At 41.0% G+C, this 19,529-nt stretch overlaps 1 protein-coding gene across 1 annotated transcript in view; it reads right to left on the bottom strand.

Annotated features, from left to right (window-relative positions):
- COL14A1 (collagen type XIV alpha 1 chain) overlaps nt 1–19,529 on the bottom strand; it is a 165,157-nt gene that overhangs the window by 85,672 nt on the left and 59,956 nt on the right. Inside the window, 6 exon segments of the mRNA XM_024108240.3 lie at nt 4,751–4,893; nt 5,369–5,440; nt 7,942–8,074; nt 11,491–11,630; nt 14,880–15,006; nt 17,136–17,275. Of these exon segments, the coding sequence (XP_023964008.2) occupies nt 4,751–4,893; nt 5,369–5,440; nt 7,942–8,074; nt 11,491–11,630; nt 14,880–15,006; nt 17,136–17,275 (755 nt within the window).

Genomic DNA, 19,529 nt, shown 5'->3' with positions numbered 1-19,529 from the left:
AGGGATTATTCCTTATTCCATGAAGCACTTAAGTACGTGTTTTAGTTTAACTTCAGTAGGACTAAAACACTTGCTTAGGTGCTTTGCTGAATCGGGACAAAAATGCCGGGTCCTACAGCTTTACCATTTACATTTATGGGCATGTGATCCAGCTCAAAATTCATAAGTATTTTTAATAGCTAGAGTTTTAATATCTTTACTAGAATTTTATTTTATTTTTTTAAGTAATAACTGATTTTTTACTATTAAAAACATAGACACATCTATATTGTCTAATTGGTTTGGTTTAAGCTTTCACTGACCTGAAAAAAATTAATCTGGGATTAGAATTTAAGAAACCTCTGGCTATATCAGATGAAATAGAAGAATATTGCCTATTATGCTGTATATTTTTGCTATTGCCTTGTACTGTAGTATCATATATGCTATGCATATTGTGACAGACCCAGACCAGTGGGGTACAGGAGTCTGGTAGAGAGCAAATATACTGGTCACTGGATGAGTAGTTTTCTGTTCCCTGAGTGACCAGAGCAGGGGCTGTACTAGAGTAATCAGGAACCTGCTAGAACCAGTTAAGGCAGGCAGGCTAATTAGGACACCTGGAGCCAATTAAGAAGAAGCTTCTAGAATCAATTAAGGCAGGCTAATCAGGGCACCTGGGTTTTAAAAAGGAGCTCACTTCAGTTTGTGGTGTGAGTTTAAGGAGCTAGGAGCAAGAGGTGCAAGGAGCTGAGAGGGTGTGCTGCTGGAGGACTGAGGAGCACAAGCGTTATCAGACACCAGGAGGAAGGTCCTGTGGTGAGAATAAAGAAGGTGTTTGGAGGAGGCCATGGAGAAGTAGCCCAAGGAGTTGTAGCTGTCATGCAGCTGTTACAGGAGGCACTATAGACAGCTGCAGCCCACAGGGCCCTGGGCTGGAACCTGGAGTAGAGGGCAGGCCTGGGTTCCTCCCAATTGACCTGGACTGTGGGTTCTTCCAGAGGGGAAGGTCTCTGGGCTGTTCCCCAACCCACATGGTGAATCTCTGAGGCAAGAAAATCTGCCAATAAGCGCAGGACCCACCAAGATAGAGGAGAAACTTTGTCACAATATCTATACAGCTTTTTGTACTGCCCCAAAAAGAAACCACTGTATTAAAAAGGTTCGGTTTAAGATTACTGTTTTGACATCAAAGAGTTAAAATGTAATTTTCTGACAAAGCCTCATAAAAGATGGATGAAACTGAAAGGAAACAATAACATGATTCATATCTCAGTAGAAAATATATTCAAGTAATCCCTTTCTTTGCCGTTCTTATTGATATAGTCGTCAAAGAAAAACAAAACAGAAAAAATGAAAGAATAACCACTATGTTCAATAACATTTCCTGTTAACATAAATAGGAGTGAGCTGCATGAATGAGAACTCCATCAGATTACAGAATGTGAGTGAAGGAAGCTTGTACATGAAAGAACGCTTTTACAGTCTGAAGTAATGATTTGGAGACATATGCCTGAATGATACATTTTGCTCTATTTTATGTATACGGTTAAGCCCAAATTTTAATACTTGACTTCAATAGGAAACTCAGGTATACATTATTGACAAACCCAAGTGTTCAAAAATCATTAGTTGGGCCCCCAAATATTAAGAAACTGGCTCAAAAATCATGAGATTTTAAAAATAATAAATTTGGGGTTCTTTTTGTATTCTGGTCTTTAAATCTCTAGTGTTCTCTCTTTCAAACTTCCCCCCCCCCCAACCATGAGAGTTAGAAACTTACATTTTATTAAAAAAATTAAAGATAAAAATCTCTTGTATTCCTATAACTCCAAGAGATGAGGCTTTAAGAAAAATACCAAATATTGCACGACTGAGAGTTGACAACAGTAGGTCTAAAGCACAGCTTAGAATTAGGACATTCTTACTGAGATGTCTGATAGAGATTCACATGTATCTGTCTTAAGCACCCAAATTTGAAAGTGTTATTCTTACTGTGATCCCAATCCATGAGTAGTGTGACAGACTTGGAGCTCCTCTGCAATAGTTTAGGGATACTGTACATCAACCTGCTTATTGGGATGTTTACTATATGGATATATTGGTTTAGTTTAATAGGGGGCTGTTGGTGGAAAACAAAGCCAGAAAAGAAAGAATGGCTCAAGTTTAGCCACTTTTCCACAAATGTTTGAGGGTTGGTAAGGGACAATGCCAGGGCAGACAAAGGCCCAGGTACACAGGAGATCAAAAGAACTCTGGCCAGTTTAAAAAAGGGAGTGTCTACCTCAGAGAGAGGTAGTTGTTCAGAGGAACCAGATGGAGACACAGACACTGACTGGGGGTACCTGAAGAAGTTAAGCCTGTAGGTTACCATGAGGGGATGGGAAGACCTTCTGTATGATACAGTCTAAATGCATGTCTGTTGTTTAAAAATCCTTTTTTCCAATAAGCTTTCCCCCTCCTGCAAACTAACAATACTTTGCATTTCAGAAGGCTGTTTTGGCACTATACTGGTCACAGGTGTCAGAAACTCAGCTGCCTATGGGCTTGGTTCCCTAGCAACCCAATAAGCTCAGCTGGGGCCAATAAACCCTCACTAAGTGACTGTGCTCCCAGATCGCTCAGGAGAGCCAACAGATCACCATTTACGTCCTGTAGCAACAACAGCACTGTCAGTGGCACTGGAACACTTTTAATAGTGGGGGTGTTGAAAGCCGGGAGCAGGGCTGTGTCTCCGGGATGGGGGGACCCAGAGGCCGAGGCTGGGGCCGGGAGCCTGCATGTAGTGGAGCCCTGGGAGCAGGGCCAGCAGCTGGAGCCCCACGTAAAACCTGGGGATGCTGCAGCACCCCCCACACCCGTACAGATGCAGCACACTCGCAGCTGCACCAGACCTGCTTCCTGCCCAGTCCTTGCTCCAGTCCTTGCCTGCTCTGCTCCAGTCCTAGTCCCTGCCTATCTTTGAACTCCTGATTCCTTACTTCTGGCTCTGACCACTGGCTTTTTTTCTTGACCATGACCTTGGCTTTGCCCTTTGATTCACTTCTGGCTCCTGGATCTGACCATTGGCTTTCCTCCTGACCACGTTCCCAATTCTCCCCTTTGATTCTCCTCTGACCACTAGGCCAAACTGTAGTTGTAGGATTTTGTTTGTATTTTGTATAATTTAGCATGAAGGATAAAGAATAATAATGTAGCATGTATTAAATGTGTTAGTGTATGATTTGATCATATCCTGCCAGCCACCCTTTCTGAAAGCAGAAAGGAATGGCCTAATGGGCCATTGTAAAGATGCATCAGCCAGAATCTGTCTGGAGCTGATTTCAAGGCAGTGACAGACCTTTAGAGTCACCATTTTGTTGTAGGTTTAGCATTTTGAAATAAATAAAAGAATGCAATGATTCTTTTCTCCTGCATTGCAATTTGATGTTCCTGTTCAAATTCTTTGTGTAAATCAATCCTGTTTTGTGTGTGAATGAGGAATGTGTGTGTTAGAAGATAAGTGTGCAGACCATTACCGGACCAGATGTTCTAGGGAGGAACCAAGGACAGACTTAAGGGCACCAGGAGATTGCAACATGCCCCTATTGAGATGTCAGAGAGGGCAGACTGACGACTCTAAAAGATGTGGCAGGCACCCATCAATGGGGACAAGATAGCTGTGATCAAAACCAGCATGGGATAACTCCCTGAGAGACTGATGAAAGAACAAGATAAAGGATGAGAAGAACAATTTAAGAAAACAAGCACTTGTCAAACGACAATTGATTACAGCATGATGGTGCAAAACTCATTGGTCCCAAGGAAGGAAAATCACTATATAAACAGGGTGCTTTGCCATGAAACTTTGGGTTCGTCCTGCCAAGACTTCCCCGGAGCATCGTGTTGCAACCGACAGAACCCGACTCCTACCTACCCTTGATCAACCTAGGTGGCCATTAGATTGATCCAGACTCTGGACTGGTAACTATAACATCAACTGGCGGGACTGTGTGTGTGTGTGTGATTGAATGGATATGCTAATTGTTGTATCTTCAATAAACACGGTGTATTGCCTTTTCCCCTGAAAAAGATCCTGTGTGCTTCTTATAAGCATAACAAAACTCCTGCTCCAACCAAAAGGTTGCCCTGCCTACAAGTTAGTGTGTGGAAACAGGATCCCAAAGGGAAGAACCGCAGGTACCTGAACTCAATCAGGACTGCTAGGTAAACAGTTAATACAGAAGGCACTATAGCCTGGGTCCCAGCGTAGGAGTGGGGGAATTGCAAAATTCCACTCCAGAAGAGGTGAAGGCACAAGGTGTGAACCTTGAGGGGACACACTAAGAGAGATAAGAAAGGGGACAGAGGTGCAGCTAGCCCTGCAGTTATGAAAAGTACTTTCTTAAATACTTGTGTTACAAAGGTGGAGGCCTGTCATAACACAATCAAGAACAGCAGCAGTTAAGCATCAATTAACCTAGAAGTTTAACCCAAAGTCCAGCATCTGTAGCCAGTTGGGCCTTAATCCCGTATTTGACAATGCACAGGTAGATTGCTTCACCTACATGGAGCAGCTTGAACAGGGTCTTGCAAAGACACAGCAGTCTGCCTGCACTGCATCAATTGCAGGATTAGAGATTTAGAGTCCAATTCTGCAGCAATTCCATACACAGATCGTCCACTGACTTCAATGTAGGATAGGTGCAGGATCGGGCCCTTTGTTAAACAAACGTTCAGAGATCCTATTAGTATTAAGTCGTACAAAAAAAATCATGCAGACCATTCTTACCACTTCCTCAGCACGATCACCTTTACTAGTGAGGTAGGTCACTCTGAACTGGTGAACGTTGTAGTCTGAAATGTCCCACGTCACCCTCAAGCTTGATGTGGTTTCATCATCTATAACAAGGTTTCTGATTCCTGTTCGAAAAACTAAAAACAAAAGTAACTCAAAAGAATGTCATAGATCCTATTTAAAAGATGTCTTTTGAAATGTGTCACTCAACAATATTTTGTAATGATTATCAACAAGCAACAACAGCCGCACCCCATTTTTATGGAAGTAATTATTGGTGCTTGCAGTGGATTTAAATAGGAACAGAAATGAACCCAAAAATGCTACCAGGAATGAATGGATACTGATCTTAAGGAGCACTAAATATTATATAAATGTCCCCCATTGTTTTATTTATTTGACACCTATCCTTGGCTCTCTACGGGTTTTAGAATAATTAACCCTGTACAAAAGCTCAGTTTGCTATAGAAATCACTAGGATAGACAGGCAGCCTATACTTAGAAGCAAATTGTCTCATTCAAGAAAACAAACAATGAGATTTTTAAATATTTTTTTTTGTATGGGGCCTAAAACACGTTAGAGTACATTTTATTGACATTCATTTCTTTTACCTGCAGTTGTGGGTCTGGAGGTTGCAGTAGTACTAGTAGCAAGGCTGGTAGATACCGTAGTGGTCCTTGCAACTGAAAAAATAATACTCTATTCATTAACATTTCAGAAAGATCTGGAAGCCATTTGTTAGGCTCTTTTAATGCCAGTTATGGAAATATTTTCTGCTATTTATAACTATGACCCTGAGCCAACTTACCTACCCTCATGTACCCCTTAATTTTAAGTAAATGAGTCTATTTAGGACCTTTCAAGAGCACTACATTCAATGTATAAGATGATATTCTGAAGAGAATGAAACAGTGGAAGATATTATGTACATCCTAGTCAAATTAGAAGCAAAAAAGAGTCATATGTGTAGCGGTAGGAAGAGGCTGGAAAGAGGCGCGATGGGAGTGGGAAAAAGTGGGGCAGGATGAGATGAGGCAGGGCGGGGGTGGGGACTTTGGAGAAGGAGGTGGGGGCAGGGCCTGGGGAGGAGCAGGGGCAAGAAGAGGTGGGACGGGGGTTGGGTCTTGGGCGAAGGGGGCAGGACTTGGGGCGGAGCACAGGGTTGAACATCCCCTGGGCCCGGAAGAAGCCGGTGCCTATGCCCATGACTTCTCTTTGAACAACAGAAAGACATCCAGAAAGACAATGATTTAAAGACTTCTCCCCTTGCTAAAGTGTTCCAATGGTTAATTACCCTCACTGTTAAAAATCTGCACCTTACTTCTAATCTGAATTTGTCTAGTTTCAGCTTCCAACCACCACTAGAATCACCCTTCAAGTGTTAGGAGGGTAGAGCAGGTTTCATGCCCATTCTTATATTTAATTTGTCTGCTGAGATAATCAACAAAGTTGCCAGCAAGGCCAACAAATTACATTGTTGTTGCTATACACTGTCATAGCCATGTCAGTCCCAGGACATTAGAAAGACAGACAAGCTTTCAAGCCACACAAAGCTAAACATAATAGCAGCAGTACTGATGCACGGACTACTTGCATGGGTATAGATTTCTTGCCTAAGTAAGGGTTGCAGGATCAAGCCAAAGTTTACTAAATATGTCTGTATTCCTTGATTTGAGTCAAATAAATTTTCCTGTTTACAACTGAGAATACAGTTTCAATTTAACCAAGTCACTGCCCAAAAAAAGAAAAGAAAATGTGTGTAAACTTCTAAAGAATGTTGTCTGATGATTTTTTTATATTTTCTTACTTAACAAAAGGGATACACACCAATTCACAGCTTACGCTATGTAATGCAACACTGTCCGAAGCTAGTTTTCAGAAATAGTTCATAGGGATATCACCGTTATACAGTTGGTCAAAAAATTAATAATCTTGCCCGCTAATAAATCTGTTTGATAGTCAAGAAAAGAAATTGTTGTGCAAGCTCCTTTACTCTTCTTTCCTAAGGGCTTTATTGAGCACAAAAGAACCACATCCTCCCATTAAAACCACAGAAGACTGATTTGTTAGAAACAAAGCACAGCGGTCCATGAATATTTATTTTTCATGTTGAGAGATGCCTGCTGCAAAGAAAAGGGACTTTGTTAAGATAAGCATCATAATTTAGAGATTCTGCCTGATTCTGCAGGGCTAAAAATAGCTTGTAGATTGCCCCAGAAGTAGAGTTTTAAACTTTCAGAACAAACTTTTAGAGATGGGTAAGAAAGGGAAGCACTGATTAGACACAAAGGTGGGTGGGTAAAAGAAAGACAGACTGAAAGAAAGAAATATGGAAAAGATGGACGGAGACAGACAGGTAAGGAAAGAAAGAAATGGATGGACAGACAGATCGAGGCTGTTAGGGCAACGTTCACATTTCAGATTGGGAGTGTAGTAGAGATTTTTTCAGATACAGAAAACTACACCTAAATATGGATTTAGTGTAGGTGCTGGTTTGAGTCAGTAATTCATCTCAGTTCAGCAAAGCAAGTCCTTCTTTGGTGCGTAGCAATGGATTTAATCATGTGCTTAAATGCCTACATGAAGTAGAGACTTTAAACGCCCAAGCTGGAAACGGCCACAATGCCCACTATAAGCCATCTAGGTTTTCTTCTGACTTCAGTGACAGTTGCACACGCAACTGATCCAGGGCCAGATCCTCAGCTGGTGTAAATCAGTGCAACTCCACTGATTTCAATTAAATTACAAATGTGTGGCTGAGAAAGATATACAGTAAATGTCAAATATTTCTAATTATGTTTTTGAAAAGTATTTACATTAAAATATTTTCATTCCAGAGCTAAATCGAATATAGCTTTTAATTAAATATCCCGCCCCCAGAATAAATATTGACACCTAGGACCAAAGAATGTTAAATAATCTCTGAGCCAAAGATGTGTAACCAGAGACAGTCTAATGCTACTTAAGCTGGAAGGGCAGCCAAACCTTCTTTCCAGGCTGGATGCCTTCTTCCACACAATATTAAATACAAGCACAAAATATGTCTCCAAAGCCTGGATGATAAATCGTATTTTTCAGTATTAGAAGCAAGGGACAGGCTATATTTTAAACATAAGCTTTGCACATTATACTTTAAAGTATATAAAGCTCTTTAAAACAATACAACCATTAGTTTTTGTCTTACGTGTAGTTCCAAGAACAGCAACAACATCACTTTCACTTTCATCACTGTAAACTGCCAGCAAAGAAACTTCATACTCCGTATCGGATAACAAACCCTCAACAACATGCGTGTCCTTGTCTCCATCTAAGACAACCTAAAAAACAGAGCAATATCTAGAGAAACTATTTCCCATTTTTTACTGTTATATTTGATTAACTTCATAAAAACTTTATTGAATTATAGGAAAGATAGAATTTCAGCACCTAAAATATACAGCCAGATATTCCAAACTACTCACTAATAATTTGTTCAGTTCATAGATCGAGATTAGAGGTATTCTATTGCCAGTTTTATTGTTCTGCCATGTAACCTTATACTATGATCCACTCAAATAACATTAGCTTACAGTGAAGGCTGATCAATTTTATTTAATTTGAAAGCAATCACTAAAACTCAAGGAACTGACCCCCAGAGGCCTAACTCAAACATCATGATACCAAAACACATTAGTCAACTCAGCAGCCTTGGACCCTTTCGACTCCAAAGTACAAGTGCTCACAAAACACACATCCATTTCCTCAATGTTTCACTTAATCACAGAACTTTAGCTCTAACCTCTGCAAAATTAAGGTAATTTACCAATACACATACTTGTAGATGAAAAACCAAGAATGTGTTATTACAATCTAAGAAATTACAAGGTCAGAGTTCAGATTCTGTATTTGAGGGTGAATTTGAGGAAGTGAGTGTTTTGTAGGAGGCAAATGAAAGGTAGTTTTTGTTGCTGCGCTGAAGACTATGGGTGTGTTTGGATATGACGATGTGTGGCTGGGAAAGCATGGACTGTCTTAAGTGGGGATCTCCTTTATTTTTAGTGATTGCATTGGCAAGGAATGAATTTGAGCAACATTAACTATATGATACAGTTTTTGTGTGGGGAATTCCCTGTTTCTTCATGTTTAAAAATGGAATTGGCCAGTTCAATGGCTGACAGTGGATACAGGGGGATTGAGAGATGGAGAGGGGTGTACAAGACTGACCCCAGGATGAGGGGAAGTGAAGAATGGTTCTGGTGAACTGGGATGGCAAGTGGGTTTGGGATAGTGCATTTAGGCCAGACTGCAAATATTGATATGACTCCCTGAGGCAACACTGGCAGATGTTTAGGGATGGACACTCATCTTATCATCTGAAGGGAAACAAAACCACCCCAGTAATGAGAACCAAGTGAAGTGGGAAGCAATTTGTTCAGCATACAGTGTATTGGAAGCACTCAATCAGTATAAATAGCACAATATCTTTATTCTGTGCATAAAAAAATGCTGCAGTGTGAATGTTTTGTAATAAACAAAGAGGCGCAAATCCAGGAAAAATTTGCTGTGGTGGCTAATGGCCCACAAAAGCATCACAGCCTCCTGGGCTCTGCAGAAATAGAGACTGTTCCCAATTCAGCGGGGAATGGGTCTGGTCTTCTGAAGGTACAGAACATTGAACTGGCACCCTGCTCAAACAGATACTTTTAGGCAAAATTCAGACGCAAGTCTGAGTGAGTCTACATGGATCTAAGCTCGTATAACTAACACCTTCTTCCAGCTCCCCCCACCCACCCATAATGCATGTCAAACCATCTTAGACACCCAAGACTCACTTGGACTTGCTAACTTACATCTGACTCACATCACTTACCAATGTGTAATTTACACCACACACACACACACACACACACATACACACACACACACACACACACTTACTCTGGATCATTGAGCCTAAAAGAACCTCAGGCAGTCTATGCTGGTGCAACTAACAAGCCAAAGGACCAGAAGAGAGGAGTGTAACAAGCAAATCAACCAACTTGAGGGTATAATAATGTGCACCCCCTATTCTAACACACACAGAGAGCTATCTTTGATCATGTACATTTTAAAATCTTATTCCAGCACTTTGGGTAAGTTACACCAGCCTAGACTCTGTTACACATTGGCAGAGTTGGTGTAAATAGGCCTCACTTACAAAACCTTTCACATCACTCTCAGAATTTGGCTCCATAGCTCTACCCAGTTAAATGGCAACAGCTCTTGGGAGCGAAGGTGGGTGTGCTGTATTACTGCATGCCTGATACGGCAGCTGGGAAAGAAGTTTAAAGAGACAGCAGCCTGGAGGTATTGTGCTATCCTTGGCCTGACCTCATTACAAAGATCAACTGAGGAGAACAAGGAAGGAGCCTGGGTATTTTTTATATTTTAAAATGTAAAAATATTGTCGCCCTGCAGCATTTTCCAATGAATGAACCATTCACCCTGATGAGAGAAGAACCCCAGATCTGCAGATATTTCATGATAATTTTATAAATATATACCAATACAAAGTGATTTAAAAAACAATACGAGGATACAATAATAAGGACCAATCCAAAATACACAGCAGTCAGAGAGACTCATTGGCAACCACATTTTCAGGATAGGTACTTGAAATAAACGTAGTAAAAAGTGAGTCCAGGAAAAGGGGAACCCTAACCCATCTCACAAGCAGGGGAACTCCAGTACATGACAGGCCTATCAACTAGCTCACTTACAAATTCCTTCTTTTTACTTGCTTGCCCTCCAAATTCATCTCATCATGCACACGAGCATCTCCGGCAGGTGCGGGAAGACAGAAATAGGGCAAGGCTATTTTCCAGAAAAGCCCCAGTTTCACTACATTAGTAGGAGGATGAATGAGAAAAGAGGATGAATGAGAAAAGAGTAAGTGGAGAGAAACTGGGCAAACAGTGAACAGAGAAAAAGGGATGGAGAGAGAATGGGACACAGAGAGATGAAAGGTAGACAAACAAAGGTTAAAAATATGAGCAGAAAGGATAAATAAAGAAAAAAATCTTGAACTAGAGAACAAAACAAAACATTTTAAAAGGATGAAAATGTTGCCTGAGGACAAGCACAGCTATAGAGAAAGAGATGCATGATGATCTAGAGCTAAAAGTACAGCACAGGGAGAGAAAGGGGAAAGAGGAGAAACAGAAACACAAGATACCACTGTAATTTATTAATTGTGTGTAAACTTTGTTTGTCAAATGTTTTGAATCTATGGTTTTATAGGAAGTTTAACTGTTTCCAATTGATTAAACAAATCTAGAACATATTCTCATCCCTTTGCTGGGCACGTCACCCACCCTCCTCTGGAGTGATCATCTTGTTTTACCTTCATCTTTTTCACTGGGAAGCGGAAGAATTTGAGCATTCCAAGAATTGGGAGTAACAGAGAATGGAAGGCAGGTTCTATGGTAATTGGCGCATTAGAGATTAGATAGCTAATTTCCATGAGTTCTCTTCCCTCCGGGTTTATCTACAAAGAGATGCTGAAACATTGGTTCAGTTTAATTTTGGAGGGCTTCATGGTAAGCCAGGCTGTCCTCTGAATAAGTCAAACTGCCACGCATCAGGTCACTGGGATTTTGCTTTGCTTAGTTGGCAATCTATTTTCTACAGCATTGGGCCTCTCAAAGTGGAATGTATTTCCCCTTCCATTTGTGAAGCATTCATACCAGGCCCTACGAGAGTCAAGAAAACTCACCTCTTCAGATGCACCCCCATTCAGTGGGGTCCATGCCAATCTGTAGCGAGCAATATCAGAGGAGATGGGCTTCCAATTGACTCTAAAACTATCTGTTGATGCTTCATCTATTTCCAAATACTGTGGGGCTGGAACTTTTTCTGCAAAACAATGTTATGCAAAAAAAAAAAAAAAAAAAAAAAAGAAGAAGAGGAGGAAGTTAAAATTTGTAAAAATCTTAAAACTACACAAAATGGTGATATTCAACAAGCCCTTTATGGGCTGTAATACTTTGGTCTCATTTCAGTTGTTGGGTTTAGTGTGCAGGTGCTGGGTGATGGTGGTGGCCTGTGATATATAAGAGATCAGACTAGATGATCTGCTGGGCCCTTCTGGCCTTAAACTCTATAACTCTGTGACTTTTTTAGCTATAGCTACCTACACAAAATAGAACATAGGGGATAGATATCAAAGGTACCTCTGGTTCTACTCTCACTTGGTGATTCTCAAGGAGGCTAGGTATTTTCACCCTGATATACTTACTTAGCCATAGAGTGAGCAACATTATTATCACCCTGTTATTAATTATATTATGATAGTGCCTCGAAGCCTCAACCAAGATCAAAATGCCACTGTGCTAGGTATCATACAAACACAACAGTTCCTGCCCCTAAATGGCTCACAGTCTAAATAGGCAGGGCAGGCAAAGGGTAGGAGAAAGGAAATGTTATTGGTATTATTGTTTTATGAAAACATTACTTTGCTCAGAAAAACTGTACTTAAGGGACATCTACACCGCAAAAATAAATAAATAAATAGAAATCCCCATGGCAATGAGTCTCAGAGCTCGGGTTACTAGACGTAGGCTGGCGCTGACGGGCTAAAAATAACTATTCAGGCTCAGGCAAGAACCTGAGCTCTGAAACCCAGTGATGGGTGAGGGTCTAAGAGGCTGGGCGCTATCCCAAGCTGGAATATCTATACTGCTATTTTTCACCCCGCAGTGTGAGTCCCCATTGCCTGAGTCAACTGACTCTGCTGAGAGTCTTTTTTTGCTGTGTATACATCTCTTAGTTAACAGTGCCAGCAACACTGGATTTTCTAGCCCTGTAACTTGATTCCTGATAGTACTGCTGTTTAGAGGCCACAATTCTTCATCACAGCATGTGGAGAGAGCAGACAAATCTGTGGAAGAGAAAAATCCTTTTACATCTTAAGTCATAAATGCAAATCCTGGATAGATAATAAATGTCAGTCTGGTTCAAAACCTCCTTCTGAGATTTGAGGCTTGACTCGTAAAACAAATGAGAGCTTATTACATGAGATATGTATGTTCTTTGTGAACATAAAATGTGGTTATATACTTTTGCAATTCATTACATCCATACTTCCTGTGGGCAAATGGAAATCCCTTCGTGTTATGAATGCACAGGAATGGAGGGCGTTCAGCACCCCTCCAAAACTGCTCAGCACCTCGCTGGATCAGGCCCTTTATCTTATTTTTAACAAGGGTGTCACTATTTGGTAACATGGCCAGCAGGTGAAGCTTCCCCTGTGGGAGGCTAGCTCCCTGTCCTGCCTCGTCCTGCCCATACTCCAGCCCCACTCGGCCCAGGCCCTGCCCCCTCCCCGCTCAGTGCTGCCTGGGGTGACCAGATAGCAAGTGTGAAAAATCGGGATGGAGGGATGGGGGGGTAATAGGTGCCTATATAAGAAAAAGCCCCCAAAATTGGGACTGTCCCTATAAAATCGGGACATCTGGTCACCCTAACCCTGCCACTGCCGCTCACTGTATCTCTTCTCTCCTTCCCCTCCTCCGCCAGGCCTCCACTGCCCGCCGTGTCCCTCCTCTCCTCCACCCTCCTGCCCCGCGGGGGCGGGGGTGTGAGGAGGGACATGGTGAGGGTGGGGATGGGGAGTCTTTCAGGAAAGGAGGGACATGGTGAGCACCTCCAGAGAGGGGGGCAGTGGAGGAGAGGAGGGACTCACCAGGTAGCAGTGGGGACCTCAGGGAAGGGGCGGAGTAGCAGGGAGGGGAAGAGACGGAGCGAAGCCTCCCCTGGCCTATTATACCCACTGCCCATGGTTGGTAGCTTGTGTAGGCCGAGTTCATTGCACACACCAGCAGCTCCTTGCATCCCTCCATTTCACCTCACAAGCTCACTGTGTGCCACCCTCCCATCCCCCTCTATTTCAGGGACTCCCTGCAATCCCCTCCAATCTTCCCCATATCAGAGGTTCTGTGTGCCCTCTCATTGCTCCCACTTCCCCCCATGCCTACGTCCTCCATTTTACCCCCCTGTCATAGCAAAGGCTGTATGTGCACCCATTTCTCCTCATGCCCCCTTCTCTCCCTTCCCCCTGTGCCAGGATCTTCCATTCTCACACACACATGGGTTGTGTGTGCCTGCCAGGCACCATTCCCCCCGCCCCACAGTTATTTTTTGCTTTGGAGATGAGTAGTTCAGGATGTCAACATTTTAAACTCCATTGGGAGGAGGAGCAGTGATGACTGAGGGGTATTGTTATGCTAGACAGTAATGGGTGCCATCAACCAGTTATTTGATTTACAGACAAGTGCAGAGGTGCTTGAAGCTATGGCTTGCTAAATAGATGACAGGGCTTGACTGTGCCTCCTCTTTTCCCTCCTTTTCATTTTCTAATTTCCCCAAAAATCAGTAGAGTTGTGGCCACTGATGCCTAGAACATTCACTGAAATCTTGGAATTGACCTGCTGTAGCATTCAAATGTTATTATGTGACACAAAGACATATGGAGAAATGCCATCAAAGTGAGTGTATGGTCTGGCAAGCTCTGCCAAAAAATTATTTTACTACTTTACTAGAAATAAAGGATACAAAATATTGCTGCTCCTGCAACCTTTACATCCTTGATCACATGAGTATTTTAATGATGTCATGGATTACTCACATAAGCAAGGATTGCAGCTTTGGTCCCATAGTCAGGACATAAAAAGTTGAAGGACTAAAAAGTTTCTCATGAAAGAAGAATGCAGATACTCATTTCCAGGGAATGAGTGCAAACTTCCAACTACTTTACGCTGCTAGATGAGAGATTGCAAAAAATGGGTACTACATGCAGGTTCTATGAAGAAATTTACATGGATTAAAAAAGCAAAAAAAAAGTTTAGTTCAATAATTTTAGATTTACTAAGCCTTCCAGTCCTTACATTTTTACTTTTTATAAACACCGAGTAATCTGACAGCGGAGATGCTATTTGTCTACGTTTTAGTGGCATAATGCTCCCCAAATGAATAAAAAAGCAAAAACACCCCAATATTTTGAAATCACAGTTGGAGAGTATCACAGTTACTGGTCTTGCTTTCCAAAACAGTAAGTGAATATCAAAGGTGTTCTTGGAAAGCCTTCAAATATGCAGTTAGACTTACTTGTAGTAAAGCTGCCAGTCAGCGGCTCAGACTGTCCTTCATCATAGAGGGAAAAAATGGCAACAGTATATTCTGTAAGGGATGTCAGCCTTTTCAGGGTGTATGTTGAAATGCGATCAACTTCCACCTGCAGAATTAATAATTTGTAATAGATACTGCCATGTGCTAGGAATACAGGAAACAAAGCCCCTTTACAAAAAGAACAGGAGTACTTAAGTATACAGACTAACACGGATACAGACTAACACGGCTTCTACTCTGAAAGCCCCTTTACGTTATCGGTGCCTGCAATTCGGCTGGCTAGTAATGGATATGGACAGAGAATGCCACGCAATTATGAAAAGAGCCACAGATTATATAATTATATGCAACATTTACATTATGAATGAAGGTAAAGTCAAGGTTATCAAAACCTATTAAAAATGATTGTAGAAAACTGGAGGTAGAAAACTGGAGGAAGGGAGAATTAGAGAAGCCACAAGTATAAAGACATTTCTGACAGATGAGCACTTTATGTTTAATATTTATCATAAAAAGATGTTCACAGAGTTGTTTTCGCCATGATGGTCCCAGGATATTAAAGATAAAAGGTAGGTGAGGTAATATCTTTTATGGGACCAATTTCTGTTGGTGAAAGCTTGTCTCTTTCACCAACAGATGTTGGTCCTATAAAAGATATTACCTCACACACACACCCCTTCTCCCTCTAATAAAAAATGATGACAGTTTTCTTTGGTCTTCTGCCAGAATACATTTAACATGGCATTATGGGGGACAAAAACCTCAGAAAGCTGCATAAGCTAGCTGTATATCAGGGCATTCAATGTCATGTCAGATCAGGGCACAAAGAACAAGACACAAAACCAGCAAACTGGAAAAAATATACCACCTATTTTATGAGCAAGAAAACTGCAGAATATACATCACCAAACATTATATATCATGATCTCACCATATAAAGTATGCATATTACATTACTATGTATCGGAGATGTTCGCATACCATGGTGATGAATTTAGACAGACATTAAAAACCTCAGAGATGCCCAGATTATAAGTAAACTACAGAATGGGATTAAGTGAAGTTTAATTTATTGACAAATGTTTAAAGACATGGAAAAACTACTCAGAGCTTTGTCACCCATGAGTTACATTGTCTTCCAAACTTGCGGGTAACCTGTCTCAGTTTAATATGGATATTTATCCCATTTGTAAGAAAGAACTGATAACTCTAAATAGTCATAGCCACAGGCTAATGTCAGAGGCTTTTATATCATATTTTATTTGCACAGGATCTGGTCTGTTTATATGATTGGCTCCATTTACTGCAACTATTTATTTAAACATTTTTCATATATTTTGTCTGATTTTTGTATTAAGATATTTCATTCCATTTAGAGAGGCTGCCAATGGTGCATATGCTGGTGAAAGCTATAAGGAAAGCTCTTCTAGTTACAATGCAGATGTTGTCAGATTGGTAAACTAAGTATTATAACTAATGGAATGTCTACACTACAATTAGAAACCCGTGGCTGCACCCGGGTCTGCTGATTCAGGCTCACCTTGCAGGGTCCTAAAGCCCTGGCTCCAGCCTGGGCCTGGAAGTCTAAACTGCAGTTAAACAGCCCTGCAGCCCAAGCTCCATGAACCCGAATCAGCCGGCATGGGCCAGCCCACGGGTATCTGACTGCAGTGTAGACATACCCTGAGAGTCCAAGCTGAAATAGGTTGTTACTGTCAAGTGATATCCTGCCTAAAGAAAACACTCATACATATTCTGAGCCAAATCCTACTTCTGTTGGAAGTCAGTTTCTCTGCTTACATGTAACTATAGCAATAAAATTAACAAAATGTAGTAAAATCCCAGGCAGCCAAGTTTTGGGGTAAATTTCTTTTAAAAATTAGCTTAAACTCAGAACCCACAGAAGTCTGGGACCTTCATTATCTGGTCTTATCCTCAGGTATTTTCGATACTGTCCACTTAGGAAAAAGGTCAGATCCTACAAACACTCACTGGAATAGTTCCATTCACTTTACTATGCGCATAAGGAAGGAGTGCTCATGCAAGTAAGGTTTTGCAGGATCAGATCCCACATGTGTGTGACGCACTCTGAATACATGCCCTGTATAAAGCATAATGTTCCATGCACAGAGTTTGAAAATTATAAGTAAATCTTTTGTTACAGCTTGAAAGTTCTGATTTGTTTACAGAAATTACTCTTAAAAATAAGAATATGGTACATTATTAACTGCTTACCTCGTTGGTTTCTGTCCCATCAGTTTTAACATACATAATACGATAACCATTTACTTTTTCGGAAACAGGTTCCCATGTTATCCTGGAAGTGCTGTGTCCAATGTCTGAAAATCTCAAGTTCCTGGGTGGACTTAAAGGCACTTGAAAAATAAATAATTACAGTCATGAAAATAGTTCTGTCTTTTATTTCATCCACAAAGCATTCTCTCTTGACAATGAACATGAAACACTTTGTTTTAAAAATTATAATATTAAGCAATATGACTGACAATCTTGTTTCTATACCCTTTTCAGTTTAGACCACTATTCAGGAAAGTACTTAAGCACATCTTTAAATCTAAGCTGTGTAGTGCCATTGATTTCAATGGGATTGCATTTGTGCTTAAAATTAAGTATGTGATTAACTGCTTTGCTGAATCAGAGGCTAAAGCATTGGCAAGTATCAGAGCCATCCTCATTGTTGAATATTGAAATTGAAAGAAATATTCAATTGAAATGGAAAGAAATGGAAGTGGGAATCCTGCTTGTTGCTGGATAGCAGAGTTGGATTTATACTGTACAACATTTCCCCCACCTTTGCCTTTGGATTTGTAAATTGATTTGTGTTAACTGTATCTGTGCGCCATGTGTTTGTTAGCGGAAATGGCATCTTTTAAATGATTATATGGTAGTTTAAAAAGTCATCTAATCAAGAAACAGACAATGCTGGGTGATGTTTATAGCTAACACAAAGGGAACTGCGAGTGTTAAATGCAAATACACCATAATAATTCATATATGGAGAATATTTGATCTCCAAATTCATTTTTCACATCTTTTTATGCTATTGATGCTTAAACACTCAGAAAATGAAAACAAAAGGATGACAAACATGGTAAATTCAAATGAATATTAGTGAAAACATTTCCATTATTAGTTCAACTTTAGTTAATGCCAAACTTCATTTAACAAATCCATTACGTTACCTTCATATTTTCCTAATCCAAGTTCAGCAGAAGGGTAAATGCACACTGTACATGTTCATAGAATACTTAACTTATTGTGGAACTTTCAGGACTGACAAAAACCAGTTTGTTTTTTAAAGACCTTAGCAAAGGGGAAAAGGTTTCTAAGATAAGAAGTTAAATTCAGGATGGTTTCTCTTCAGCATATGAGAAAGGAAGGTGATAACTAGGAACATCTGACCAGAGATTTCTCCAGTTCTTTGGCAGAGGGAACTGACAAGATCTATAGAGCTGCTAGCTGTTTGACACTTATTACATTTGTCCCTGATTATATACGAGATTCCTCTGTAGGCAAGATTACATTTGGATGGAGTGTTCTCCAAGCAGTTAAGACCTTCTCCCTACTATATATTGGTTGACTGGTGTAAAGGGGTGGAAGAGGGGACTATGCTACATATACAATCACAGTCTACTTCCTGGTTTCCCCTCCCTGTGGGAGGGTGCAGTTTCTATTGCCTGTTTCTGGGTCCCATTCTGTCCCATGTGTAGAAGCTGTGCAGGGAGCAGGCATACAGATCTATGCAGATCCAGTAAAGCAAAGAGAGAACAGAACCTGGCCTGCCTGGCACTTGCTACCTATTAAAAACACACTACCTATCATAAATATGGGTGCTCTCCAACCCTTAGTTCTGCAGGAGGCTCCTCCTGCTCCTTTTTCCAAAAGGGGTTCTGTCCCACACTAGTGCTACTGTTGCCTTCTCTCCCTCTCTCCCAGATATAGCAGCATTCAGCTGGAAGATGCTGTTCTGGGTGATGGGGAGCCCTCATACTCCCCATTGAACTTTGGCAGGTTCTCACCCTTAATTAGTACCTAAATACCAGCACTGGCCAAAGACCACCCTGGTGCCACTACTGAGAGCTAGCGATACCTGTTGCTGAAAGGCAAAATAAGTGATAGGATCACAAAACAGAAAGGGACCATGCTCCCTGAAGCCCCCGTTTCAACAACCTGTTATAAATCTGATCTGTTGTAAACAGAAAAAACAGAAGGACCTACAGGAAGTTACCTGGGGGCACATGTGCTTTTTTTAATTCCATCAACCAATTTCCCACCTACAAAGGAGAAACAACAATGGTCCAAGAACAGCAACCCGGCCTCTCACAGGTCACTTCCTGGTGCTTCATGTATTATTAATTCTGGATCTCTTTGGTTTGCACTCCTCCATCATGATCCAAGAGAACTTTACTCTCTTATAAGAAGGTTTCCCTGCCTTCTCCATCTTGTCACTGCATTATTCCCTTCCATCCCCAACCATCTGATGTCTTAATTTGCTGTGTTAGCTATCTGTTCTAGATTGTACAGTTGTCTGTGAAGAGCCATGTGCCCCAATGGTAATATGTAAATAATGACTAAATATATTAATTGAAGAATAAAAGTAAATAGATGATA

This window comes from Chrysemys picta, chromosome 2, assembly GCF_011386835.1.
Source record: "Chrysemys picta bellii isolate R12L10 chromosome 2, ASM1138683v2, whole genome shotgun sequence".
Lineage (NCBI taxonomy): Eukaryota > Metazoa > Chordata > Testudines > Emydidae > Chrysemys > Chrysemys picta.
This window is presented reverse-complemented; position numbering and strand designations above follow the sequence as displayed.